General features: G+C 45.7%; 1 protein-coding gene across 1 annotated transcript in view; it reads right to left on the bottom strand.

The window, feature by feature from the left end:
- LOC107188018 (protein dead ringer) overlaps positions 1–20343 on the bottom strand; it is a 161531-nt gene that overhangs the window by 5204 nt on the left and 135984 nt on the right. Inside the window, exons 5-6 of the mRNA XM_015576242.1 lie at positions 8768–8951; positions 399–754 (exon numbers count right to left, since the gene is read on the bottom strand). Of these exons, the coding sequence (XP_015431728.1) occupies positions 399–754; positions 8768–8951 (540 nt within the window). The remainder of the gene's footprint in view (positions 1–398; positions 755–8767; positions 8952–20343) is intronic.

Here is a 20343-nt window from a genome sequence, read left to right as displayed (position 1 = left end):
TTTCCTTGTGTCCATTCCATCAAACTGTCCCAACTCTTCCTACATCCTTTCGCTGTACCTAAAAGGTTAAGGTTACCCCAGTAGCTTCACAGCAGAGATGGGCACACTTTTATTCGAATAATATTGAGAAGCAGCAGTAACGAAGATCGTCATCCTGACCTACAATAGTTCATAAGATTAAATACTTGTTTGCAAATTCTTTACTAATTCAAGAAGAACTATTATTTTATGATAAAAATTGGAATAACCACGTTCAATCAAGTTAAAATGACGAAATATATAGTTTTCATCTTTTATTCGTTATTCGAAACTTTTCATCTAGATAATGCATTTGCCCATCTCTGCTTCACGGAAAGTGTATGGAGCAGGCTAAAAAAAAAAATCTAGATCAGGCTAACCGGCATTCGGTGGCTGTCCCAGCGGTCCCTGAGGGTGTTGCGGATGGTGCGGATGGTGTGTCAAAGGGGTGTGCGCGGCGCTTCCGTTCACCAACGACTGGGGTCCATGGTGCTGACCACTGGCAGCAACCGCGGTGACCAACGACAACGGCGACATTTGCGCGTGCAACGCTAACGAGCTCGGCGTGTGCGGGCTCCGTTGCACCAGACTCTCGCCAGCCCCGCCGCCGCCCGCGTACGCCCCGTAGCTGCTGCGACGTCCCTCCCTGCGATTACCGTCGATCGCCGCCTGGAGCTCGGCGGGCGTTGACAGCCGTCGTTTCTCGCACTCGTACGGATACAGGTATTTCATGTACCTGGAATAAAGGCAAGTTTTTAATTGTATAGAAAGCCGACACCGACAGATGGATTCGGTCGCGTCGATGTTTCACGCTTTCTAAAGGAATATTGGTTTAAGGCCCGCGCAAGAGACGATGACAAATGAAACGGATCCCCCGATACGTCGTCCGTTCTCGTTTTTCTTTCATTGTCGAGTCGAGGTAATACGACAAAAAATGAGAGCTTTCACCCGGTGTCACCGTTCACAGTTCCGATACGCGTCGACACGGTCTTAACCGCTTTATCGACCGGTAGCTTATTAATAGGATTTTAAATTTCAGTGGTTGTAAGTATGAAGCCTATTAATATTACTCTTAGACCAGGGTTCAAGGAGACATTTTTATGTTATTCTGTTAGAGTTTTTTGCTATTGTTCATGAATGTAATTTGCTACTGTGATTTAAGTGTTTCGTAATAGTTGGGACACTTCTTTTGTAATGTTTCTGTAATAGGTCTAGTATGTTTCAAACACTTACTGTGATTGGGTTTCGCAAAGGGGATTGTAGCACATTTCAAACTCTCGTAGTACGAAAAGACACGTGCACTCGGTTTGACTGTAACAACAGTACTGACAAACATGGACTAAGGGACCAAGAAACCCACCCCTGGTAAGGTAAATACGTCTACGAACCAATCAAAGAAATGCAGGGTGACTCGAAACGCAGGTAGTGACAGAAAAATATCTCCAGCAATTAATATCATCGACGAGGGTAAGTTTCCGATAACTATTAATGGTATTAGACCTTGCAAGGCTGCTGCTAGTACCGCACTTGTAGGTGCGCTTGGACGCAACGTTCACTTCAATTAATTTTCATACGGTCAATTTAAAAGTGTTCATATTTTCGAAGATACGTCCATAAAGAGAACAAATAGGGCTATATCCTCATTGCTTTCAAAATTTTAAAATAGTTCCCCGGTATAAAAGCAGAGCATTTATTTAAAACAATTGCAAAATAAATGGTTAAAAAATATCTTTTTCTCACTGAAATAATTTTTATTCGGTACTCTTATGTCTCCACTGTAAGTACCCGCAAGGCTCATATTAATCAGTTTATTATTTCAATAGTTATGATTTATTGAAACAAGGTTGACCCTAAATTTCAAACAGCAGTAAAATCAACAATTTTTAAAATTTCCAAAAATCCTTATCCTTAAAGACTACACATATCCGAATTTGAACGAAATCCGAAATGGTGCTTCAGAAAGTGTCACATTTCGCGTGGAATGACCCTGTATCGAAAGGTGTATCGATCATTCGACTGGAAAACTCGCGAAATCCCGACACGTCGTTGTTCAACACGGTCCAATAATGCTCGACGAGACAAGAACGTATGCCAGCCGGATCGTCAGGTTAATTGGAATCACGTCGAGACGCAGCCGGCATTGTCCATCGTGGACGACGCGTCGTGGTTCGCCGGAAGCGAAGTTGGCATGGCGCATCCGAACGACGCGCGTCCTCCTATGAGCCGGTTAATTTAATTCCCCCGTCTCTGGCGCGATGCTCTACAGGCTTTGATGCTCCATCCCAAGTCTCTTTGCGCTAATTGCACCCGTGCTACTAAGTCCGGTTAAACGGACTCTCTCTGGCAACTGTTCCAATGTACCATAATGTGGGAACCGTCCGAACACCTGTTTCAGATCGATTTCTTAAGCCTCCGTGTAGACAAGCGATACAGTGTGTGTGTCGTCGCTGCGACTACACAAAGAAATACACGAGATTCCGACAGTTTGGCTCGCGAAGTTCAGCAAACTTATCACCGGCGTGCAGAGCAACGATTATCGCACGTGTGCTCGACACTTTCGTTACAGATCTTCGACAAGTCGACGGGCTGTTTATTCCGACGAGATGAACGCATCGAAACGATGTCCTATTATTAACAACAAAAGGAACAGAAGATTGATTAGAATGGTCTGGACGCCGTTCACTCGCATTAAATCAGAAACCACAACGTTGAATACGAGAATCCTAAGCAGCAGAAGAAACGTAACAATCCCGAAGCCACTGAAACCGCAGTGAGGGCCTCGAAATCGAGTTTTTCGTCCGGTAGGGGCATTATTCAGAGGGTTAATTCGTAAATATTGTTTATTCTGACGCGCTATCTGGCCAGACAGAGAGAAACCTTTAAGAGAGGTGGGCCACGGGTAACAGACATTCTCGCACACACGTTCATGGATAGACATATTCCCGCAAGAGAACCGCGGCCTATAATTCGCGCAGGGATCGTTCGGCTTTTACGATTGTCTGCCAGACTGCGGCCGAAACTAGCCCTTCGGCCCGGTCGTTCCATCCTCCGTCCTTCCACCTCCTCCCCTCTCAAGCCCGTTCGAGAGTTCCTGTGTCTCGTGCGTGCTTCAACAACGACGGCCGCATAGTTTCGCCGGGGTTCCTCACCGTGTGCACGCGAGTCTTTGTCCCAGGTGTGCGTCCATGGACCATGGGCATAAATCTCCCTCCTCTGGGTGATAATCAAATTCGCGCTGTAACGGTCGAACGAGCCTGTCGAGAAATTTGTACCTGAATGGCAACCGTAACCGTCGAGACACGTCGATTTTAAAGAGGCTTCAGCGACTTCGACTTGTATTCGGCTTCCTCGTAGGTTAGAATGTCTTCGATGATCCCGGACAGCTTGGTCGAATATATCAAATTATTTATCGACATTCTTCTGTTAGGATGATTTCCACATGTTCCGTACACGGGGTATCTACTTTAAGAAAGGGACCGTGTGATTTCTTTTTATGTAGATGATAATCAAAGTCGCGATGCAACGGTTCAACGAGTTTACCGAGAATCGTTGATTCATTCTCAAATATGTATAGTATCGTAGTATCGTAATATCATAATATCGTAGTCTCATAGTATCGCAGTATCATAGTACCGTAGTATCGTAGTATCGAAGTATCGTAATATCATAGTATCGTAGTCTCATAGTATCGCAGTATCATATTACCGTAGTCTCGTAGTATCGTAGTTTCATAGTACCGTAGTGTCGTAGTATCGCAGTATCATAGTATCGTAGTACCGTAGTATTGTAGTATCGCAGTATCGCAGTATCGCAGTATCGTAGTATTGTAATATCGTAGTATCGCAGTATCGTAGTATCGTAGTATCGCAATATCGTAGTACCGTAGTATCGTGGTTCATAAGACTTTTCCAAGATATTGACTTCGTTTCAGCTTTCCAGCAGTTTTAGAAATCTCCCAAGATTTCAAAGAGCCTGGCCGAGAACATCGAACAACGCATCGGTATCCTTTCCCGTCGACTTCTCGGAGTCCCGACTGATTGTTGGCACCGATTTCCCGTCTGTTGGCTCCTCGAGCTCCGCGCGTGAGCATTTGTCAGAGACCAGTTCTGAGTCGAGTCTCGTTAACTCGCGTCCGCTGGGACACTAAGCGGTTGAATAAAACCGCTCGAGCGTGCCTTGGTGCACCTATTCATCGGCGACGCGACCATCCAACGTGGCGTATTTTTATCCGTCTACGATAAAAATCTACATTATTATTACCCGTGCATCGTGTTATTTGTGATTCAACGGAGAAACGTGGTCCCAAGCTTGGCAAAAGCGGCTGGTAGTCGTTCATCTTCTCGCGTTCAACGATTCAATCAACGTTTGAAATGGGTCCCGCCGGGAATGATTCATTCGAACCAGGTGAAATTTGTCGAAAGCATCGCGCGTTGTCCTTCAGCACAATGGACCGGGCTACCTCCCTCGCGGTATAAATAATTACACGGAGGAAGGCGCGTGGCTGGATATAGTCGTAGCATCGCGGCGATACATTTGCCCTCTCTCTCTCTCTCTCTCTCCCTTTCTCTTCACACCGTCTGACCGTGTCTCCTTTTACATTTTCGTTTCCTACGTCTGTCCCTCTTCCACTGGCGGAGAGATAACCGGTTGCCGGAATGATGGATGCGCCGGCGTCCCGACGTTCTGTCGCGCGTCACGCGCCGAGCGTCGCGAGGGGTTATTTTCACGTGTAATTCGTATTAGCCCGCGCTACTCCGGAGAGCCCGCGTGTTCGCCTCGCTCTGTCGAGCTTGGTTCCCCTCCACCTTTTCTCCAGAGGGTGCTTTCGCTTTTGTCAAGACGGATCTTCGAGACGAATGTCTGATCAATATCTAGATGCAGTTGGTGGAAAGTGTAGTTGCGTGTACCGTATTTGGGGTAACCTTGACTCAATTAGGGGTAACTTCGTCCCAAAAACAAAAAATGATCACTTTTGACAAAATCTCAGTTTTAATGAAAATTAAGTTAATTTAGCAATTTGCTGAGCTGTAAAATCGAAAATGATCATTCTCTGACTTTTGGACACAGTTACCTTGCCTGAATTAAAGTCACCCTACCTTATGGTGCCCACTTTTTAGAAATACTACGACAAATAAATCGAAATGAAAGAATACATTTTTTTCGATTGAGCTTTCGTTTTCGAGAAAATCGAACTCGAAGATTGATCTGAATCGCGTGTATTCGTCATGATATTAAGTAAATACGGAATGCAATGATCAGACGCGATGGCCAAGTCACATTCAACTGGACGCGTATCCAGTACATTATGAAATTTGATTATCTATCTCCGAAACTAAGCCTTAAATGAAAAAATGCTATTTCTAATTTGCTTAGTTTTGTTTAAAGAATTATCACCTGGGCGGTTGTACCACGATTTTGGGGACACTATGCATTAATCTTTGACTGCACGTCACCCAAATATGGATTATCTAAATATTTTAAAAGTTTTGCGTAAAATTAAGATCGCAGTATAATTTAAAACAAGACCTACAGTCTCTATTAACTATACGTATATATTTTCGGCGATTTATGACTTAAAAAACGAGAGAAAGTATGTCTGGCTACGTACGGTCATTTTCACTGTGGGAGCCAATGTGTTAAGGCGGGTTATAACAGAAAATGTGTTTAAAAAATTGAATGATTCTCTCAAGTATTTAGAATAACCAGTCGCGTGAGACGTATTTTACACGTGTTTTGCCTGTATGTTCAACAATTAATAATTTGAAAATGAAGCCTCAAACGTAATTTCGTCATTCTTGATTCTCGTCTTAATTTGACATATAGAATCCACCCTGCGAAAGTGTCCCATATTTTTATTAACACCCTGTATAACAGATAACAAATTAGAATCGTGCGTATACAAGGTACAGTCAGATTTCTAGATTATGTTATAGAAATTTCTATTACCTTACCAATTATAAACTTTAAAATAACGTGATTATTACTAGTGTGTAGTGATCGTTCGTTCCGATACATTTATTGTAAAATGATCCGTGTGGGTAAACGCTCCGTGCACCAAGATCCACCGTGGAGGACGATTAAACGGCTTCGCGAAAGAAAACAGCTGTTGCCTGCACGTGCCCGTCTCGAGGCGGCTGTTTGCTTTTCCTCTCGATTGGCCGCGATGTACTCGCACGAAACGGTTCCTTTGTCGAGACAAATCTGCGGCCCTCAATTAATTTCATCCTCCTGTTCAGCGCGCCCGCGGACGCGTCGCGAATCGCTCGACGAAAATAGCTCGTTGATAAATATACCGTCAAATTTATATTAACTTTCTGTTCCTGAACCGAGCTTGCTGACCCCTGCTTTCGTCGATCTCGTTGATCATAAAAACAACAAAAACGGTAACGTAACGTATATAAAAGTTGCGAAGATTTCCTGAAAAATAGTCGTCACACTTGAAAGCATAGACTGATTTTTACTGAATGTCGATCGAGGAAGTGGGAAACTTTGATTTCAAGAAGTTGTGTCTCCTAGGAGACGAACTCCTATTCTCTGTAAGAAAATGATAAAAAGAATATCACGTGCTCGATTGTCCTATTTACCGCGACTCTTAGAGTTTCGCGAGGTTGTTATCCTCTTGAAAAACAATATGGCGTTGCTCGAGCGAATCGGGGACCCCGATCACTGCGCCATCTGCTGGCTCAATGGGACTACCGTTTCCGACCAAATATTGCTTTATGAAATAAAACACGTTACAGTGTATTTTGTATGGAAATACAAGACAAAGAATAATTATCGTTATCGGCAGTACATCTACCAATAAATGCCTTTGTCACAGAAGCTTCAGTAATCCTAACCTATAACACCCTCAAGTACCTATCGCTACATGTTCCTAAGTCCCACATCGACAACACTTACAGTCAGAGACTGTTAGCAGAACCTACATAGTCAAACTCTCTGTCTAACTTGTCAATCGTAAAAATAAGCAGCACACTCAAATCACATTCATAACCCTAAAATGCCCAGAATTCGCAAGAATCTCGGTCGCAAAGCGGCAACAGTGACGGGAGACAATGCTCCCCGCAGCCAGCAAACCCGGAAGCTCCGACTAATTTTAGTCCGTAATACCGACGGCGGTAGCTCCCGCGGGAGACTTTGATTCCAGGAAATTGTCTCGTATTTTTCCGGGTAACTTCCGCCCCACGAGATAGCCGCGGAACGACCCGTGTTCGCCGAATCCCCGTCCCGAACGGACATTCTGTTTTGACACCCGCTTCGATCCTCGGACAACGGGAACGTGGAGAGGGGGACGAGGCGCGGAAAGGCGGCGTCGTCCGTTTCCTCTGGCAGGTGACGAATGGGGTTAAACCGGCACGAGCCGCTCGAGCTGGCTGCTGTCGTCTTTCCATGTTTCCGAGAGTGTTCGCAGCACGGCCCAGAGAAACGCTAATATTGTGTGCTCCCGTGGCGGCGGAGCAGTTTCTTTTGTGCCCGGCCGATGGTATATTTTTGTTTCGCGGAGAACACGGGGGCCGGTTCCTGATACAAGCCGCCATCTTAAGCACACAAACAACCCACCAACGGACGGTGTTCCCGGGCCACCGGCTAATGATGATACCGTTCTCCAAACAACGGCTGTCCGGAAGCCGTCCTACCGCCCTTTGATGTCCCATGCCACCACCGCGATTGTTTCGTTTCGATTCCACCTACCGTGTACATACGTGTGGGTATCTCTGATACTTTGGGCGAAACCGCGACGCTCTCCGAGGCATTTAAATCTAATTATAGGGGGATGGGAACGTGTTTCCTGGTCGTGATAGTTGGGCCAACCGTGTGTGTTCCCATCGGAGGGTAAATAAAGCTTCGGAAGCGTTTGAATCGAGAGGATCTTCGGGCGAAAGATTTCCCACTTGGAAAATCGTGTTTTAGCGGATAGAAGAAGCGTTGGTGCACTGGTGTCTCTGTGTAATGTACGGAAAAAGTTGCGTACAATTTGGAGAATATAGTAGCTGAGAATCATGGGCGTAGCCAGGTTATCAGTCAGGGGGATCTTTATCAAGGTAAAGGGTATAGGAGGATAAGGGGCTCAGAAGTGGTCTTAGACCGATTTGGACTTGTAATATACCATTAGGCAGCTTGCCAAGAAAAAAACAGTCTCTGCCAAGTTTCAAGCCTCTATCTCGATCAGGAGGGTAGTAATATGGAAAATTCGGATTATAGAGGGTTGAAACTTGGCACAGACTATTTTTCTTGACAAGCTATCGAATGGTACATTCCAAGTCCAAATCGGTCTAAGAGAACTTTTGATCTCTTTATCTTCCGATACCCTTTCATAATATTACTTCAAATAGATTAGGATTGTAACATTTACTGTGTATTCGATGAAGTGTTCGAATACTTATGAGTGGGAGTCTATATTTGTAAACAGTACTTTAAGGAAATTAACGTACTCCAATACGTCTCCTACCCGTTTATATCCACTCTAACTGTATGGTAACCCGAGTAGCTCGGCAAGGGGCGCGTCATCCGTCAAATTCGACGTAGCAATCGAAAGGAGGGGCACACCGCGGGGCCACTGGGGGCCAGCTTCTTCGGGAAGCGGAGAAACATAAAAGGGCCCCCGGGTTCTTAGTCATCGGCGCAGATTTCATGCTCAGATGCGCTTTTGTCGAGAGCGCGCACGGGGACTCATTGTATGCGAATCACCGGCGAACAGACACGGGGCGGGATACAGGGTCCCGGATGAGAAACTTCACGATCTACTTACTGGGTGCGTAGAGTGAACGCGGCGGAAGTGATGCTCGATGGCAGGTGGAGGCCTTTGATGATTTCCTGCCAGAGCTTCTTGTTAATTACGTCGACCAGCCCGCCTCGGGCGATCACCAGATTGTACAGCTCGTATAGATCCAGAACCGATTTCGCCATGATCGGCAGCCGATTGATCGGTGTGCCTGAAACAAAAAACGTGTCCTGATAAGCCTGGGGGCGAACGGTTGGGAATCCTTGTGCGAAATTATTTTGTGTACCGTCGATTAATATGCAAATTTTTTTTCTCATATTCAATATATAGTTTTAACCATTTGACTGGCTACAGGTCCTTTTTATTTTTTAATCTGCCCCTTGCTTTACATCCATCGTATACTTCTCCTGTGATAACTGTAGTTGTTACAATTTATAAAATTTAGACAAACAATTTTTTTTAATTATTACCAAAGGACGTCGTATACACTGATAGATCTAACATAAACTGCCATACAAACAACGATAGTGATCAAGATTAAAAAAAATTAAGTACGTAAGAGTAACTATGTGAACGGTAGGGCGCCATCTTGGTTTCCGTGATATGGATTAGAAGAATCGTCAACGGTAGAAACGATAATTTATTCACCAGCTATCACGTAGCGTCCTTCCAGGGGTAAAGATTGACAAGTGAGATTATAGGAAATAGCATGGAAGTCCGACGCGATCAGAAATTGCAGAAAAATATGAATCCATCGTAATTACTGTCCTTGTCACAGCTCCCTTATCGCTCTCAGTCGAAATTACCTCCAACGCAGCCTGAGTATATACCGCGGAGCGAGCAAAGGGGAATAAAGTAAGAGAGAGACAGAGAGAAAAAAAAAGAGACAGGCGATGGTTAAAGAGGCGGGTGTGTATATCGGCCGCTTCGAGGCGAACTCGCCCGTTCCCGAGACCCGGGGTCTCCTTATCCGTCACGTGATCGGTTCGGGCGCATTTTCGACGATGCTTTACGCGGGGTGCACCGGCTGAAATTTTACGAGGTTTGTCCAAGGCTTCCAGCGAAGGGGCGTTAACAAGAGCAATAACGAATTCGTAACGATCACGCGAGCGCCGCGGCTTTTACGATCTCCTTACCCGTATCGTACAACAAATAGAACAAAAGAACGAAAGCGGAGCACCGCTGGACGAGAAGGGTAGTCGGTTGTGGGGAGAGGGAGGAGGATCGGCGAGGAGAAGGATCAGCGGGTAGAGAAGGTTCGGGGGGAGGGGGATCGGAGGGAGAAGATTCGGGGGGAGGAGGATCGAAGGGAGAAAGCTCGGGGGGAGGAGGATCGGTGAGAGTGACGGATCGATCGTGACCGACAACGGAATAAAGGATCCTCTTGGAATCGTAATTCCATCGAGATGTGGCGGTATCTTCGTTACGAGCGGTCATAATACTTCTACGGAACCACCCCCGATGATTACGAGATCTTGACAAGTTTTCGAATAAACCGCGAACGGATGCACGCAGGTCGAAGGTTACACACCCGGACGACCGCAAATCTCCGCTTTACGATTGCAAGAGGAAGCAAGATGGCGAGGCCGCGGGTAAGTGTCCCTCGCACCGATTCCTATAACACACCGTAGGATTTCATCGACGCGACGAACGCATGTTATCCCCGTCGCCGTCGAATTTTACGAGGCCGTTCGAGATTCGTGTTAACGGTGTGTTAACAGGAGTAGCGACACGGCGACGCGGCCATCTCGCGGGGTTCTGCTACGTGTACGTAAACGTCGGTCTTTACGAGCCTTCGCGTTACCGTAGTTTCACACGATGTCCTCGTAAATACGCGTTCGAGGTCGAAAATAATCGGCGAACGAGTCTTGAACTTTCGTGTATTCGGTGATGTTTCAGGCTTTGCGCGGATTGATAGGTAATAACAGAGCACTGCTTATGTGTGAAACCCTTAACCGTACTCGGTGATCAATTTTCATACAGGTCTCATTATCTGAACGTAGAGTCAATCAGATTCGATCCATCGGTTGGTGCAGCTCATGAGAGTTTTCGATTTCTCGGAAATTGTCAGAAGAGAAATCCGTGTGAAGAAAATTGGAGGAATGAAAAAATCGGTTGGCCAGTGAAGATGTTCGCCGAGTCGGGATGACGAAACGGACGCGCATTTGCGTTAAACACATAATTCCGATCGGGGATTTAAAGTCACGCGAAAATTCACCCGGCAGCCGCCGAGACGCGCCGCGTGCTGGCAGCGCGCGTACCCGGCTCCGAAGCCGGTAAATTTTACGAGTTTGTCCAGAGGTTCGAGTTAACGGGGCGTTAACAAGGGCAATACTCGTGACTATCGCGCGTGCGAGAGCTCTCCTTTGCGGCTGTTTACGAGCTCGCGAACGATTCCTCGTACGAAACACGCCTCGCTCTAACGCGCGGCCAGCAACAACGACAACGACGACGACGACAACAACAACGCAGGGGAATAATAACGAGAAGAAGCAGCGGAAACGGCAGCAGTATCTGCAATAATAATAGCGAGAGGAGGTAACTAGGCTCGGTGTGGCTCGCGGCGTACCGAGTGGAGCCGAGCTGAAACACAGCGAGTGTAGCTGTGGATCGGACACGGCTAGCGATGGATTCAACTGGGTGTTGTGAATCTGGAGTCTATTGGTTCGTTTAGAATACTGAAAGATTGACGCTTGGGATGATGAGGTTGATGTTGGCTTAGTTGTAAATGTATCCAAACCTATAAAGTGACCTCTTCACAGAATGCCAATTCGAGGCCAGATATCAGTAAGGAAAGCCTTCTGATAGAACATTTTGAAAAACAAAAGAAATATTGGGTACCAGTTTATACTAACCTGAAAAGGGTGAATGACACTGGATGCTATATAGTGATCGAATACTAATTAATTTTGACCAGTGGTAGCTGTTTTATTGTACACTGGCCTGAAGATCAAATTGGGCAGAAAATTGTTTAGACATGTATATATGCGTGTGTGCATATTTGAGATTATACTTCGGGGGTTCTGTATCCAAGCGATACATAAAATAGCTTAATAATTCTTGTGTGACTTTCACGAATGGAGGTTCACATTTTCAGTGTACATAATAAAATAGCAAAGGGAATGAAAATGATTAGTAAAATAAATATGGCGTTTACCATCACATTAGGTTAAAACGATCTTACGTTCGCTAGACGAGTGTCAGTGAAGATTCTTGAACCTTCGCCAAAAATTCGATCGATACACCAACGAAATTGGAGCGGACGTTTCGCTATTAGCGTAAGAAAATTGCTCGAGACCGAGGGGCTAGCGAACGCTTTCCTGCTCTCCCGAGAGTGGAGGCAATAAAACGTTGCACGCCGGGGTAGGGGAACCAGCAATTTCGGGCTATCGAGCGTGGCCCCTCCGGCTTTATTATTGGCCCTGCAATTATTGTTGATATACGCGCAACCCGGCAACCCAGGCATAATGCTCCTATATAGGGCGCGGCGATAAAAGCTGCGCTCGCAAAATGGCGGCCGATTCTTCCCTGCCTCCCATCCTTTCTGTCCCAGCCCAAGAGGATGAACTCGAGACCTCTGTTCGCTGTCCAACGCGTTTTATGCACTTTTCCTGGCTACTGCATCATCGTTCGTGAATCTTTCGCGAAGCAGAATGGGATAGCTCACGATTCTGTGGAAAATGGTGGTACTTTTTTAATGAGAGTTGTAGCATACAATTCATACTCTTTTATACGAAAAGTACATCAAGAGTGTCCCGAATTTTACATAAGTCTACTATATACTGTAAGGTTAACTTAACAATAAACTTGTAGCTTTATCACACAAAGTGACAATCGTTGTCTTTCCCTTCATCTCGTACTACTTTATATGTCATAGATGGACTAAGGGCAGTGTCACTAATGTTTTAATGAGTCAGTAAATCATCTTGGTAATTTAAATCGTTTACCGATTTAGCAAAATTCCTCATATCCGTTATAACACCCAGACCGGTTGACACATTAGCGAGTACATACACACAAAGTTATCAGGTTTTCTTTCAGAACGTTCGAATCCTCAACAGTCATCTTCTTTCTCCTACCCTTTCACCTCAGGAAACCCATCACGGAACCATCATGGACGTCGCGGAGGACCCGAGAGGTACGTAACCGGGATGAAGGTGTGGGGGACTTCATTGTTCGGCACCGAGTAGAAATCCGCGACGAAACAGGCGAGACAGAGAGAAAGATGCAAAGATAGGGAGAAAGAAATGACGAGGGGGGAAAAGAAAGGGGGGAGGGGAAGGGAGTGGAGGAGGAAGAAGGAAGAGAACAGAGGGAGTTCAAGCGGCGAGGGAGGGATCGGAGGGAAGAGAGAAGAGGCATTTCAGGATGCGATTACGACTTTTCTTGGTAGGGCGTCCAATCAGCAGTTATTTTTATAATGGCCGCCGCCGCCACCGCCGCCGCCGCGGCCGCGTCCCGGCAGCGTATTCGAGAGCCGTGGGGCGAGGAGGCTCTCTCAATGGCGGTCATTGCATGCTCGCCCCGACCGACTGGCCAAAGTAGCCATTCGACTGGCGTACAGGCGTTATGTACTATTCGTTGTACATAATTTCGCGCGCGGTTCTCGCCGTGGAACGGGGACGAGGGTTGGCCGAGACCGGCGCCGATATACGAAGCGAATCGCTCGGACTCGCTCACCCCTATTAACCTTCTTCCTCGCCACTTTCGACGGTTCGGCTGTACTCGCCGAAAGTCGAGCCCAGGTGTCGATACAATGGCATCCAGGTTCGGCGAATACGATTCGGTTCAATTCCTACGGTCCCCTCGATTCTATCGTTACGATATATGTATACATAAGACGGTAAACGCAATGGCGGAAAGCGTCTTTTGTGCACTGCAGTAAATCCTAGATGAGTGCTCGAAGGCTTCTCGACACTGACAACGGGGTGTCACCAGGAGTAACGCTGACTTTTTAATGAGGTTTAGTCACGGACTTCTATATACTATATTAGACCGGTAATAGACGAGGGAAAAGTGATGCAAGTGGTGGGGGTGTCCGCCATTTGCAGGTAGGCAAGAATATAAGAATACAGACTCCTCTCGATTATCGTCTGGCTTGTTCTACAAGATTATTATCCAGCCATTATCCCCGCCACTGGGGGAGGGGGGTGGTTTTTGTTACCGAGGCTCGGGCTTCGGGCAAAAAACGAATTTACGAATGTCTGAAGCATTTCTCCCTATAAGTTTGGGACAATAATCGAGAGGAGTCTGTATAAGAATATAAAACACCCCCCAATACTCACATCACTTTTTTCTGGGCCAAGCTATGGACATTAGCGGTCTAGTGTAGTATATAGAACTGTGTGTGTGTTTAGCACACAGTGATAGAGCTTGAAATTCTGAAGCGAATGATCTTTGTTCCAGCTGCATATCGTTATTAGTTTATGAAATATTTCATCTTCAGCGCCGAGGAGCCTTCGAACACTCATCTAGGATTTACTGTATCCCGACAGAATAATTTCCCCTTATCTACCCAGTGTCACCTACTACATATTCAACAATCGAACAATACCGAACCTGGGCAGCCCACTTCTGGTGTCGTTTTTTTTTTTTTTGGATTAATGATCGTTCCACCGACACTAGCTGTCTCGATGTCGGTCGTGTCTAATGATAGACGTTAACGAGACTGCGCGAACACGAAATGAAACTGGGTGGGTATCTTCGATAATGGTGAGTCGTTTCTTTCTTCGTCCATCGTGTTTAAAGAATCGGGCAGGACGACGATCTGACCGAAAACGAGCGGTCTTGGATGGCGCGCAGCCGGCTCTCTCTACGGCGATGCGTCCTGTAGAGGGGGTAATTGGTATACGAAACAAAATGTTGCATTTTATGGGTTATTGCGAGGTTATATCGGGGCGGGGTAGAATCGGCGGGTCGGGGGAGTGCCCCGATCTAATAACGATCGACTATGTCGGAGGCCTTTATTAACCCGACGCAGAAGACTACTCCTCGGGCCTGCCGTGGGCCGACCGCGCGCTCCGCTTTTAAAAGCCTTTCGGACGCGCGCGAAACGACTTTTCCGAGAATCTCGCGTGACGACCCTGGAATCTATTGAAATAAGCTGCTGTTGGAATATTACCACTGCGTTACCGTCTGTTTCATCCCCTCCATTGTTGCTCCCCCACAGGCTTATTCACAGCCGTATAAACCGAAATTACATTTTTCAGGGCCTGAAAATACTGTCTTTTCAATATTTGTTTTGTTTATATTCATACTATGTTTGCGTGAAAGGGTTTTTCCTGTTAAAATAAATGTGAGTATGTATTAGTATATTAATATTTTAACACAATTAACATGTTGACTGCCACAGTGAAAAAGGTCGTACGTAGTCAGACACGCTTTATTTTTTTTTAAGTTTTAAATCGTTGGAACTATATGTGATGCGTTTATTTAGTAGAGACTGTTGGTATTGTTTTAAATTACACCGTGATATTAATTTCACCCAAAAATTTTGTAACGGTATTTAAATTACTGTAATTTTAATTTACTGTCGGTCACCGATGACCGACATGGCACTCGAAGTGTTAATGAACCTTCTCGGTGTGTTCAAGCTCGTTAACCCTTGGTATTACATTATTTTTTACTCACGAAAAAGTTGAAGAACGCGCCTCCTTTCAAGTAGAATAAGTTCAACAATTAATAACTCGAAAACGAGGCCTAAAATGCAATTTCGTTATTCTTGATTTCCGTCTTCGTTCAGCAAGTAGAGTCCACCATGTGTAAAAGTGTCCCACATTTTAATCAACACCCTGTATAACCATTCACATGAAACGTTCGTCGACTTGCAAATGCAAGATTAACCAGTTATCAGTCAGTGATCTACTTATGTAACGACACAGAGAATATCATCTTATATGTGTGTACGTATCTATAAGATATTGCTACGAGTCACGTTTGACCTAGCCGCCAGATCCGACTCTCTGTACTTCAGAGGGCAAAACTAACATTCTCGTGATCGCGATCTTTGCTCCCAAATTATCATGTAAATCCTATATGAAAGTTAACCAGACAATTATACACGATTGGTTAAAAGAAACTACGAACTTGAATCATACAAGACCTGTGGGGACGCTAAAGATTAAACTTCTAGTACCCAATAACCTTGAGTTTTTAATCCGAATCGCCGTAAAAGGAATCCCATCCTATACGCGATTCGAAGGATTTAATTTCCCATAACCACGAACTCTTAAACCAAATCACCGGCGAAGAAATTCCATCCCGAGCGCGATTCAACGGATTACGTTCTCCTTCGAACGGGTTCATGTTCGTTACAAAACACCTTCCGTTTTCCTCTCGATGCCTGGCCGATGGAATTTTAACGCGATGCTAAAGCACGGACCGATGTCGAAGGTTGAAGGAACTCGAACACCTCGCGGACGCAAGGGTCGCTGCCGTCGACGTTACCATCGGCCGCGGCGGCCGTTCCACGGTGGAATTCAATTAAGTTAATAAGCAATCTCGTGTGGATTCCGCGGATGAATGTGTGTTTTTTAATTAACCGGCCCGAAAAACCCTGGTTCACGCCTGCGAGGCCGGCTCGACCGAACCGACCGGGCAACTTCTCGCGAGGGGAGGCATGTTGCTGGCTGGCTGCGCTACTTTCGACGCGCGCTTTACGAGCTAATTTGCAGTCCCGCCGCGACGGTTGCACCGATGCCTCGAAATTCCTCGAGGACGTTTCACGGTCCCCTAAACGCACCGGGGTATACGCTCACGATGAAAACCGATTGATTTTCCACGCGACTGGATTATAATGTAAAGGAGATCGTTTCCTTTACGACGGCATAAAGATTATCGAAATTACCTATCGAGCACGATTATCGTCCAGCAAGAAGTTTCTCTTATGGATTTAAGCTTGATTCACATTTGCGGTCGCGGTAGAGTCAGATTACGCCAAGTCACCAGTCAATATCGCTGACACGTAATCCTGTGACAGCATTTCTTATGGATATGTTGGAAAGTAAAAGGCGTTGATTCTTTTTTTGGGCTGCTCAATTGGTCGTTCAATGTCGATTTATTACCATTTCTTTTATATGTATCATCAATTAAAATTGTGGCATTTAGAAGGCAGACATCTTACGTGTGATTTACCTACTATTGGCCAGAGCTGGGAAAAATGTAATCTAATTGCAAAAGCCAAATCACAATTACAATATAATTGTGAGACAATTACAATTAAAATTACATTGTAATTGCAAAATGTAATTGTTCCGAAATTACTGGTGATTCCATTTCTAGTGAACGAACACAAAAATGAAAAAAAGAAACCCCGACGGCACTAGTTTGTTTCTGATCATTAAGTATGAATTTCCTGGTTAAATCCTAGATACCGACTGATCGTGATCTGACCGTACCTTCGGCCCCTAGTGTGAATCATGCTTTATCGTCTCAGATCGTCCGATATATAAACGTTTAATAACATACATACACCGTGCTCCGTGATCAGCTTCGTGAAACGAAAGAGAGAGAAGTCAAGAGAGGGAGATAAGACGGTGAGAAACGTCCAAGAGCGCGAAACGTTAGAAGAAAAACGAAGAAAAAGGTACTGCAACAGGGGGGATGGGGAGGTAGAGGAAGAGTGGGTCTCCCCATGCGGGTTAACTTTGTTAGCGCTGGGTATTATCAGACGAGCGAAACACCGAGATTGGCATTGCGAGGAATAGCCGGGAGGGGGTGGAGTTTCATATGAAATACACGCGACATTTACTGCCTTCCACCGGCCGGTGGGGCCCCAGCAAAGACGCAAACGCATTATAAATAGGTCTTCCCCCTCCCCTGCCTCCCTTCGCGGCGCGCCCCCGCGTGCCCCCTTTTACACCAGCGAATCCATTCTACAGTTTCTTTCTTCGTTCGACGGCACGTCCGTTCGGTCGTCGGGGATCAGAAAAGGGGTTCCGAAGGCGGCGGCGTCGTACACACTGCTACAATCTGCTTTATAATCTTGTTAGGATTTCGCGGAAATATTGGTGTAATTTACGATCCGTCTTAGCGGAGTTAACTGTCAAGCCGAGTCGCGAGAGATGGAACGCCGAGGGGTTGCGCGCACACACATGCATACACTGGGTCCCCCCTCCCCTTCAACCAGTCACGCGCGTCCCCTTTCTCTTCAAGTCGTCGCTCTTTATTGCCTCCTGCTTCTTTGCCGCCTCTTTTCTATTCGACTGGTTGGCGTTTTAAAATTATTTCCTTCCGAAAATCGTGACACGCAGGAGCCTTTAAAGCGTCACACCATTCCCGACTTCTTGCTTGTACACGCGTACACACACAACTGGAGAGGCTCATTATGCCAGGATCTCGATATAACGCCGGCGCGAGACGGATTATCGACCCCGAGGGGGAACGCTGGTGCCAGGAGACCCTCTATCGAGGCGTCGAAATCTTCCTGGCTGGAATAGACGATCCCCCCAGCGAACCTCACCCCTCCATCGGTCCCAGCAGCCACTTGTTGCTCTGGCCGATCAAATAATTGTATCTCCGTCGGTGGCAAACCCCTGGGCCGACCCCGGGTGTGGCTTATGATTCGTGGGTGGCATCCACACGTTTGTTGGCTCTCGGTCCCCCGTGTCTAATCCCGGAAAACAAAACGAGCCTGTATCGCGTGCCCCTGAACACCGATTCTTTTGGGGGAGGGGGAACGGGATTATCCACTCGTCGAATTCGTTTGTCGATCTGCACAAACCACCACCCCTCGTGGGGAACTTTCGATTGTGTTGGATTTGGTCTTTATGGATCGTTATGCTTCGTCTAAATGTAATGGAATTTGGTTGGTACAGATTGTCGAGTAGATGAGTAGTGTGAGGGTTAGTATAATATTATTAATTTTCTAGTTACAGTGACACGGGCCAAAAATGCGATTTTGCGCAGATACAGTATATGTACCCAGTATTGGTATTATTATTATTGAATATTTATACGTCTGTTTCACGTAGTTAACAAATATCCAACGTCCTTCAACCCTTATTCAAGAACAAAGTTAAGAAGCAACTTTGAAAAACTTGATCTCTCTTAGGTGTCATGCGATACTTGAGTCCTAATGTGTGTACATTTAATGTGCCCTTTTCACCTAATGTGACTCTACAAAACTATGGAACATACAAACATTTTTTCTAAACCAAACATCATCTAAACAGTTTATTGAGTTAAACTGTATAATGAAATATTTTTTTTACTCTTAAAAGAAAATTCACGTCTCAAAGGGTTAACCCTACGAAGTGTGTCTCTATGATTAAACCACAGCACCCACATGCTGCCCATAATTAAATAATATAACAACCTTCCGAACGTTCACTTGGACAAATAGCAGGGATCATTTAGGGCTAAATAAAACAAAAAAAGATTAAACCCAAAATCAGTCCTATAAAGACTTAAGAACCGAAACCTCCGTTGATCAAGAAAACAGTAAAAGAAACCATACATAATTCCACCCGCGCGTTCTCGACATTTGTATCACCGTCGCCAGTCGTCCCCAAGAATTATTATATCCCTGTCCAATCCCCGTACACGTTTCACGTCCAGCCGTGCGCGCGCGCGCGTCACTCAGGGATGATGTTTCAGCAGAGCTAGCCCAGAAGAGATAGACAAAACACGATCAACGTCCAGGGCGTGGCTCGCGAACGAATAATTCCACCTCGTCCATCTTCGTCCATCTTCCACCTCCGGTTCCCCTCTCTTCGTCGGTTCCCCTGACCCACGGAACCTCGGTAGAAGGCCCCGAGAGACGCGCAAGCGACCTGGGTGGGCCGTGTTGTCTCGACGAACCTTCTCGCGACCTATATAACCGCGGTTGGCCGCCCGCGCGACAATAAACTCCCCGAATAATATCGCGGCCTATAAAACCCGACCTTTCTCGCGCCTCTATTACGAGCCTCTTGATAGACTTTACGAGCCGGTTTGATTTGCCAGGTCTGCCCCGTACGCAACAAACGGACGCCGTTGAACGGATCCGCAAAGGGAGGCCTTGGATCCCGTCGCGTTTCTGAGACGTGCGGATCGTTAACCCTACGATGACCGGTTTTACGGCGAAATCATCCTCGGGGTGAGAGTTATGGAAAAATGTTGGGACAATTGTTAATAAGATGTTACTATTTGTTTATGTACTATACTCGTGTTTGGAATGTTACATAATAAGGTTTATTGTAGTATTTCTTGTTGATTTTACTGTGTTATTTCTGTGGAATGAAGACGATGTTCACTTCTTAACATGTTGACTGCCACAGTGAAAAAGGCCGTATGTAGCCAGACACACGATTTATTTCGTTCTACAGTCATTATCGTCTTGTTTTAAATTGTACTGTGATATTAATTTTAGGCAAAAATTTTGTAACGGCGTTTAAATAATGATTGAATAGTCACTGGCCGCGGATTGGTATCATCAATATTTTAACAACCTTATTAATGATAATAAATTTACCTGTCGACCAAAATTGCAGTCAATGACTGTCCCGGTACGTTTGTGCCGAATATCGACACTGTTTCTTACGAGTTCAACCGTGATCTCATCGCAGACGAATACAGGCAGAAAAGAAGAAGAAGAAGAGAAATGTTGAGAGCAGTCTTTAGCA

Source organism: Dufourea novaeangliae, unplaced genomic scaffold (assembly GCF_001272555.1).
Source record: "Dufourea novaeangliae isolate 0120121106 unplaced genomic scaffold, ASM127255v1 scaffold16, whole genome shotgun sequence".
NCBI classification, from domain to species: Eukaryota; Metazoa; Arthropoda; class Insecta; order Hymenoptera; family Halictidae; genus Dufourea; species Dufourea novaeangliae.
This window is presented reverse-complemented; position numbering and strand designations above follow the sequence as displayed.